The sequence below is a fragment of the Ammospiza caudacuta genome, chromosome 17 (assembly GCF_027887145.1).
Source record: "Ammospiza caudacuta isolate bAmmCau1 chromosome 17, bAmmCau1.pri, whole genome shotgun sequence".
In the NCBI taxonomy this organism is placed as follows: Eukaryota; Metazoa; Chordata; class Aves; order Passeriformes; family Passerellidae; genus Ammospiza; species Ammospiza caudacuta.
Genome location: NC_080609.1, coordinates 12,555,415 through 12,564,140, shown reverse-complemented (window position 1 = coordinate 12,564,140; position 8,726 = coordinate 12,555,415). Strand labels below are relative to the sequence as shown.

The 8,726-nt window shown below is 45.9% G+C and overlaps 1 protein-coding gene across 5 annotated transcripts; it reads left to right on the top strand.

Annotated features, from left to right (window-relative positions):
* The first annotated feature begins 4,495 nt into the window (after positions 1–4,495).
* PSMG3 (proteasome assembly chaperone 3) lies at positions 4,496–7,884 on the top strand. 5 transcript variants are annotated; one of them, XM_058816172.1, is made up of 3 exons: positions 4,496–4,526; positions 4,895–5,112; positions 7,107–7,871. In XM_058816172.1, exons 2-3 carry the CDS (start codon positions 4,897–4,899, stop codon positions 7,257–7,259), a joined length of 369 nt encoding a protein of 122 aa, XP_058672155.1. In that variant the 5' UTR covers positions 4,496–4,526; positions 4,895–4,896; the 3' UTR covers positions 7,260–7,871. The 5 variants fall into 5 exon arrangements, with proteins under 5 accessions (XP_058672155.1, XP_058672157.1, XP_058672154.1 ...); XM_058816174.1 differs by lacking the exon at positions 4,496–4,526 and adding an exon at positions 4,539–4,756 and having other exon boundaries at positions 7,107–7,872; XM_058816171.1 differs by lacking the exon at positions 4,496–4,526 and adding an exon at positions 4,576–4,790 and having other exon boundaries at positions 4,895–5,117; positions 7,107–7,884.
* Positions 7,885–8,726: the final 842 nt, after the last annotated feature.

The following is an 8,726-nucleotide window of genomic DNA, read 5'->3' as shown; positions in this document are numbered from 1 at the left end:
GAATCCTTCTGCAGATGTGACTTGCTTCACTCTTGCCAGGCTCTGTAATCTCAGCAGGAGCCCCTTCCCAAATTTCTCCCCCAGCACCAAGGTTGCTCCTTTCTCCTCTCAGTCCCATGGATCTGTAATCCTCCTCCCCCAGCCTGCAGAGCAGCTCAGAAAACACCAATGACACAGCACAAAAAAGTCCTACAAGGGCTGGAGTACTCCTCTATTTATAGATCGCTAAATCTGACTAAAAAAAAACTTCCACAGAGCACCAGTCAAATTGCTACCTAGATGTTTCCAGGCCCAGCCAGGGCATGCTGGCTTGCTGCCATGTTTTTAAATCCTACCCTGTGCACTGAGCTTTCTCAGGAAAATCTGCTAGTGCTCATATGTGGGCTGTTACTATTGACACAAACATTAATGAACATTCCCCTATTGCTTCCTTACTAAGCTGCAAGTGCAAGAAACCAAAACAATAACATGACCTGACAGTCTCAAGCATGTAAGCACATCCAACCCTTCTATTTCAGATGTGCGGCTGAGTGCAGCTCACTTAGGAAAGGGAACAATTTGTGTTTAAGTGTTATATTTGTTTTTTCTTCTAACACTGTTTTTTTGCTGGCTGAATTCTACACTGGAAAAAAAAATGTTTCATCAACAGCAAAGTAGGTTGGAGTGGTTCTGCAATGCCTGATGGATTGGCTGAGCCTTCCTCTCACACAAGCAATGAAATAAGAGATGTTCCATACAATAAGAGCCATAGGGACAACTTCAGAACAAAGCAAATTGCTCTTAGAATTGTCTCTCAGAATAAGGACTGATAATCTTGTTATCCTAGGGAACACAGCAAAGGGACCAACACACAAAAGAGCCAGAATCCCCTCATCTTCCTTCAAAATATGAGCACATAAACTGAGAGCCTCAGAGCTTTAACTCAGGTATCACCTAATCCTGGACACATCTGAACTCCTCAGCAGCTCACACTCCAACCTCAGGCTCCCCTGCACACCTCACGTCCCATGTGCAGAAACAGCTGAGCTGAGGTCATGGTTGGCAGGCTCATACCTCTATCAGGAGGAGCTGCAGAAACCCAGAGATGAAACAACCAATGTCAGGTGCAGCAGGGATGACTCCTGACTGTGGACAGTGGGGTTCAAAGCTGTTTCCACTCTGCACCAAAGGCCAAAGCCTCTCTCTGCTGTCTGCAGCCAGCCAGCCAGGGAGACCCGAGCGCTGGGCTAAACAGCCCCAGGTGTGCTCCTCTCCCTGCCTCCCCCAGGGCCTCGATTCACTATTATTTTCTGAACACAGTCCCTTCCAGACTAATTAAATGCAGTGGGGATGACTTGAAAGGAGAAATCCAGGAGGTGAATTTCTGCCATTCTTCTACTCCTTTTACAATGGCCCCATGGAGAGAGCCCTCACACAACCCCGCAGCACCCACACCCCTGACCTTGCTGTGCCAGTAATAAGAGGAAAAGGAGAGTTCTGATATTGCCTGGCCCGAGGAATGTACTCACAGGCAACTCCACTTCATGTACCTGATTTATAACAAGGGTCAGAATAATTCCCAAGCAGCTCCTGCATCAGGGAGCAAACTAATTCCTTTCCTCTCTCCTCGGCTGCACAGCTCAGAGTCCAGCTGCACCCAAGGTTCCAGCTCAGTCTATATTCTGCATCATAAAAGATACAAGAGAGAAATCTAAACTGGAGAAGTAATAACCTGTAAACTAATAAACCAACCCAGCACTTTGATAGTGAGGCACTCCCCAGAGCAGGGATTATGAATGGGTGTCCTGAAACACTGTGTGTCTATGTTCGAGAGCAGTGGGAAATATTTCTGATGCTCTGTGGATCTTACACATATGTTCTTATAAAATCAGTTCAGATAAATGCAAAGACTAATATAAAAGCAGCCTCCCTCCAGTCTACACACACAGAGGCACTTAAGCAGTTTAAAAAGAAAAGCAGTACAAAACTGCTTGAATAAATAATAATAAAGGTATTAAGCTGCAATATTAGGAGTAGTTTTACTTGTCAAAGTATGGGGCTGCACAGTCATTTTCTCTTATAATTGAGATAGTGACATGCATGACTTATGTTTCTTTGGCAGTGAGTGCATGGGGATGGAAGAAGGGATCTTGAAATCCTGTGAAATCTCCAGCTGAGGATTTGATGGCTCTGAAACTGCTGTCGGTCTCGATTCTTTATTTCCCTCGAACCATAAAATGGGTTATATTAACAATCTGTTATGATGAAAGACAGTTTATGAAGCTAAATGTAATAACGTTTGCAATGTGATCAGGGATCTGTGGAGGTAAAGTGTTATAGAAACCAGGAGTGTGAGTATGGATCCAGATCCTTCTCAGCCAGAAATGCTGGGAAGCAGATGACAGGCAGACAGACCCCCTCAGGAAAGGCTTCATTACCTGTCCTGGTGTGTATTCTCAAATCCCCATGCCCTGTCTCAGTCACACAAACAGGAATCTTCTCCTTAGTTAATTTCTTTAACATATTCACTTTCAGTGATGAGGATTCAGTGCTCAGTTGCTTCAGCTTGCTATATCCCATCTCAGCTACATGCCAAAATGAGACATCTAATTGACGGAAACTGTGAAAGACAACTTTTTTTCTTTGTCCCAAACTAATGCAAAACAGCAAAGAATGGTGTTTCCATGTAAATCTGAACTACAGTGGACTCCCTTTGTTCCCCTGTCATGTAAAAAATAAAATGAAGTCTGGCAAGGATGGCAGGAAGAATCCAGTGCTTTGTGTTCTGAAGTAAAGTTACTCTCTGGAGAAGGCAGAGCAGGAATAAACTTCTTTATGAGTCAGGAGGTTTTACTGACAATAGCTGCTATTATCTCTGTCAAACAGGCAAAGCCTCGAGTGATTGTGGTAAGCGAGAAAGAGGAATGCTGTTTATTCAGTGCTGGAAAACAGACTATTTGCCAGACTGCAAAGAGTACTGAAAAGGTATCGAGTCTCTCTCTGTTTGAATTAACCACAAAAATAACCTGCATGAATTAAAAGCTTTTCCATGGATCTCTGCTGCTCTCTAACGGTGCCTTAAAGGATTGTCAGCACAAAGTGTATGTGTTCCTCCTGTAATCAAGTTTTGGTAAAACTTTTAATGCAAAACAAACAAAAGAAATATTCATTAGGTCCTTCAGAGATGTTACCTGAACAGATAACTCACAGATCAGGTAGCTATTGCTGTACCCATGGCCAGAATATTTGGGATGTGGTGAGGATGGTGGCAAAGGAGAGCTAAAACATGGGAATGCAGGTTTTGACTGTATTTTAGATGCAGCAATTGCAGGAGTCTGGGAAATGCCAGTTTTCAGGGCTTTGTATAAATTAGAATACCAGCTTTTTATTCGTGAGTACCAGTATTTCAAAGGAAAAAAATAGCATTGTATTAATTAGGTATAATTAATAGAAACTAATGTTTGCACCTGGGACAGACACATTTGGTTCCACTCTCCTCTCACATATGTCTTTATTTTATCCCCCTGTACAGCTCCATTGGTCACCTGCCAATGCTCACTCAGCTAGCTAATGGCAAAGCCACTTCCCTGACCAAAACCAGCCTTGTTTTCAGAGAATCACAGAATGGTTTGGGTTGAAAAGGACCTTAAAGATCATCTTCTTTCACCCTGTCATGGGTGACACCTTCCACCATCCCAGGTTGCTCCAAGCCCTGTCCAACCTGGCCTTGGACACTTCCAGGGATGGGACAACCTCAGCTGTGCGGGGCAACCTGTGCCAGGGCCTCAGCACTCCTATGGGGAAGTCTAAGTCCTAACAGCCAATATACATTTCTTCCCTTTAAGTTTAAAAGCATTCACTTTGCCCTAGCTCTGTTTGTCTATGTAAAAAGTTCTCTTTCACACAAGCCCCCTTCATAACCCATTTTTATTAAGACGGGAAAGCACACTCGGGGTCTTAGAGCGTGGCCTAACAAAACCCAGTACTGGAAATGACCGTACCCCATGGGGAAACGGAGGGAAAACCAATATTCACAGCGCTTCTGTGTCCCCAGGGTCACCTGTCCCCTTACAGCCACCCCCTCATGGAGCAGGGGGTCCTGCCTGGGAGTCCTCCCCAACTCTCGGCGTGCAACGGGGAGAAACCAGGCGTGGAGACCGGACCGGCGGAAGGGGATCATCCCCGGAGAAAGGCGTTCATCCCCGGAGAAGGGGATCACTCCCGGGAGAGGAGTTCATCCCCGGGGGAAGGAGTTCATCCCCGGAGGAGGGTCCGGGTGCGGCAGCTCTGTCCGGAGCCAGCGAGCGACCGTGAGGAGAGCGCGGGGGGGCCGGACATGGCGTCTTGCCGCGGCGGGTAATGGCGGCGGCGCTGAGGGAAGGGAAGGGGAGGGGACAGCCCGTGAGGGCAGCGGCCGCCCTGCGCCATCACCCCCCGCCGGCTACGGGAGGGAGGGAGGGAGGGATGGGAAAGGAAAGGAAAAGAAAGGCGCCGCTTCCGCCACGGCGGGGCGGGCCCGGGCGGAGAGCGTCGGCGCGGCGGGGCTGGTGAGGGTAGGGGCGGTGAGGGCCGCGGCCCGGCGGAATGGGGATGGCTGTGTCCCTGTCTCCATGTCTCTCTCAGGAAAAGCCTGGTGGAGCCGGGGTGAAAAGCAGGGCTCGAGGTTTCCCCCTCGGTACCAGCTATCCGCGCTAGCGGGGCCCCTGTCGGAGGCAGCGGGGCCATGCGGGGCAGTGATGCCATCGCTGCGGGGCTGCGAAGTCCCCCCCAGTCAGGGGTGCGGGTTTGCACTGAAATTAACTTAACCGTGGGTATTTCAAGTTACGGGAATGATTCAGTCTTTCTGTAGCTCGTGGCGCATGTTTTTAATCTAATGTTGTCACACTGTTGTTGTTGTTGTGTTCTTTTTCGGAAGCGATGGAAGCGAGTCCCATCGTGACGTCCAAGCAGCGAGAGGAGGTGGTGCACGGGGTGCCCACCGAGGTGGTGTGCACGGCCTTCTCCAACTCGGTGCTCGTGGTGGTCACACAGTACGGCAAGATGGGCACCATCGTCTACGTGGACCCCAACACCATCGGCGACAACGTGGGCAGGCCCTCGCTCACCACCAAGGTGCTGCTGGGCAAGGATGAGGTGAGGTGAGAGCGGATGCGAAGCGCAGAGGCAGCGAGGATAAGGGGGAAATGTGGTAGGTGGGGCTGTGCAAGCTGCCAGGGAGTTGATGAATCACAGCAGTTAAGCAGTGTTTGAATAGTGATAAGATTAATTTTAAAATGAGGAAAAGAGGGGCTCATCAGAAAAATATGTGTGCTCGTCTGCTCTTGGACATAAAAGTTTAACTAACCGTGAGTGGTTTGGCGTTCTGTTGTTTTTATCCTACAGGATATGGATTGCTTCTGCATGTTTATGGAAAGTTTGATAAAGTTCTGTTGATTTAAGGGTTGCAAGATTAAATATGCAGCCATTGATAACCTTTTTGGGTTTCTGTTCCAGTGAGTTTGTTTTCCTTTTCAGGTCTGTTTTCCCACCCCCATCCTCCCCTGTCTATGCCAGCCCCATAATGGACTTTAGTTGCCCTCTCCCAAGTGTGTCTGCCAGCACCTTCCCTTGATAAAGTTTAATTTGTTTTGCTTCAACAAAATGAGGTTTTTATCGACCATTTCACAAAGCTAGAGAGAAGGCAGAAGCAAATGTGTTTCTAAAAGCGTCAACTGGTCAAACATTAAAACAGAAAGTTACAGAGCTACAAGATTATGAGGCTTTCCATCAGGGTTGAAGCTATCACATATTACTTGCTAGCTTTAACTAGACAAGCTATAGCAGCACAAGTTCCTGATTCTATCCATGACTTCCCCTTGTGGAGTTCTTTTTCTTGAGCAATAGCCTTCCCTTTTTGGGAGATATTTTGCTTTCTCTGCTTTGATATCTGCAAATGCTGACCACCTCCATCCCCAAGCTTATTTGGGTTTTATTTGGAAATGGGAAGTGCTATGTTTACTTTGTTCCATTCTATTTTTAAATAATTTTAACTAACTGATCTAAAGTTCAAGAGAAGACTTTCACTAGTTTGCTGCTTTCCTGCTTGTCACTGCTAACATCATTCTTTGGGATGTTGCACATTTCCAAACAGCAGCTAAAATCAAGCAAACTCATCCTTCTGACAGATGCACAGCTGTGGGTGTAAATAAACCCTCAGCAAGCTGGGTGGTTCAAAGCTGTGCTGGCTGAGGTTGGGACTGGGCATGAGAAAACACCTTTTCACCAAGAGTGTGGTCAGACACTGGAACAGGCTTGAGGTGGTTGATGCTCTGAGCCTGTCAGTGTTTAAGAGCCATTTGGACAATCCCTGAATAATGTTTTAACCTGGGCTGTGAGTTGGTCAGGCAGTTGGGCTGGATGTCGTTGTAGGTGCCTTCCAAGTTAAATGGTCAATGCTGTTCTGATCTATTTTGTTAAAGAAAGCTCATGGAAAAGGTTATATCAATTTTTTGCCTCCTTTAGCCTCACTACTTATTTCTGCTTTTCATGATTCTATTAAAATAAGAAGCAACATGTCTGTAACACCAGGCATAAAACTTTGTACATAACATCATTTGGGGATTTCTAGGAATTACAAAAATAACAGGTTTTTTTCAGAGCTTGTCAGTGGAGTATCCCCTCTTCAGAACAAGTTTTTAAACAAAAAAACTGTACTTGCAGCCTTCTTTAGAAACCTGGCTGTGAAGGAAATAAAGGCATTTGGATCCACAGCATTTCATGTCATTTAACACTGGTGCCATAGTTCAGGTGGGAGGATTATGGAAGGAAAGATTCTCTGTACTGAGTTTCCAAGTTTCCCAGACAGTGCTGAACTCAGTTCAAGTGCAGCTCCAGTAAAGTTGTTTCAGGGTGGTGTGGGTGGCTGGCACACTCATGGGACCAAACTCTTCCCTTTTAAGCTGGTTGAGACGGGGTTTTCTGAAGTTCCCTGTCCCATGGCTTGCCTTTGCTGACCATGTTGGAACTGCTCAGTCTGAGTCCAGGATCAGCAGATTCTCCACGTCACCCCAGGGCTCTTCCTCTCCTAACTCCTGCAGGAGAACTCTCCCATCTGCAGGAGTGTACATCTGTATCCCTTTGCTTTTCAGCCCCTCGTTCATGTCTGTGCCAAAAACCTGGTGGCATTTGTGTCGCAGGAAGCCGGGAACAAACCTGTTCTCCTCGCCATGGCTCTAAAGGACAAAACCATGGAAGGAATACAGGCCCTACGAGAAGTGATCCGAAGTTGCCAAGTGTGGTGAAGTTGTGCCATCTGGATTCAAGGAAATGATCCTGAGCCCATGACTCATCACCACCTAGTTGAAAGGACTAGAAATGAAAATGATGGAATGTCTTTGTGGTGGTTTTGGACGTCCTGAGGAATTTCATGAATTTTTCTCTACTGTGTAGAACGTTTGTGGGTTTTATTACTGGGACAGGTTTGCAAGTCCATATAGACAGTGGTGAGACGAGAGCAATTGTCTCAACATAGGAGAGGAGTGCTACTTTTATCATGTTGGGTGGGTCATTTGGGAAAGGGCTCGGCTCTGCACATGTGTCCTGAGGAGCAGCAGATGCCAAGCTCTGTAGCTGTGCCATACCACAAAGGGGGAACACCTAGTGCAGAGGGAATAAAAGAAACATTGACAAATCAAATTTTACCTGTTTTCTTTTTTGCTCTGTGAGAATCACTTCAATTGAAATACAAGCCTTGGTAAAAAAATCAACAGTTGTATAATGAGAAAGGTTTTCTTGCCTTTTTTTAGGAAATGAGTCCTAGATGGCTGCTTTTGTCCTTATGTCCATTCATTTATTGGATGTAGTCTGAATTCATTTTCTGCTTTCACTCTGATTTTAAAGAGAGGCAGATCATGATGCTCTGCAAGTTTCATGAAAGCTGATGTCAGGGCAGAAGACAGGAACCCAAAATAGCGGTAAGAAAATAATCTCTGCCAATGGATTACATGGTACCGGCACATTGGAGAAACAGAACATCCATAGGCTGATCACCTGCAATGAGCATCTGTCTTAGGAGATGTGGGGACAGATGGTTTGAGGGGTTACACAGGGTTGTTTCTGCCAAGTCATTTACAGAAGGTGTCAGATTATGTTGTATGAGCTGATACAAAGATTAATAGCCAAACTTTTGCCTTTTGCTTGGAAAGCACATTTGTTTTTAGCTCTTGTAATAAACAACAACAAGTAGTAAATTTTTAAGTGAGCTGTTACACACTTTTGTCACTTATGAACTTGACAGCACAGATGGAGGCCAGGTCTTGGATTCTGGGCAGGGAGGAGTTGTGCTAAGGCCAGTTGGTACAGCAGAATCAGCACAGAGCCTGTGCCTGCCCCACCACGGTGATTCCGCTACCAGGTCATTCTGCTGCTAAAAAATCCCCTAGAAGCAGAAAAGCAGAAAATGGATTTTGAAAGGACTCTTTTCTCTGAAGTGAGAGTTATTTACAGCATTTAAAGGGATTATGAGAAATGAAACTCTCTTTTAAAAATACGTTCAAACACTGCAGGCTTCCAGCTGCCCTTGACAAGAAACTTCATCTAAAAATAATTTTCTAAACTGTGCTTCCAAGAATCAAAGATTCGCATCTGTCAGAGCTATAAATTTTTCCTCTTTTACACTTCCCTTTTTTTTGTCTAGGAAGGCTGAGAGAGACATGTGGAATTAGTTATTGTCAATTTTGGTTTGCTAGTAGGGATTCTCTCCTGACACA

What these genes read in the sequence shown, in the direction of transcription:
- PSMG3 (XM_058816170.1), top strand. Translation starts at nt 4,703, where the DNA reads ATGCGGGGCAGTGATGCCATCGCTGCGGGGCTGCGAAGTCCCCCCCAG. An exon ending in TGAAATTAACTTAACCGTGG is followed by an intron (nt 4,791 to 4,894) that starts GTATTTCAAGTT and finishes CTTTTTCGGAAG; the next exon opens with CGATGGAAGCGAGTCCCATC. An exon ending in TGCTGCTGGGCAAGGATGAG is followed by an intron (nt 5,113 to 7,106) that starts GTGAGGTGAGAG and finishes TTTGCTTTTCAG; the next exon opens with CCCCTCGTTCATGTCTGTGC.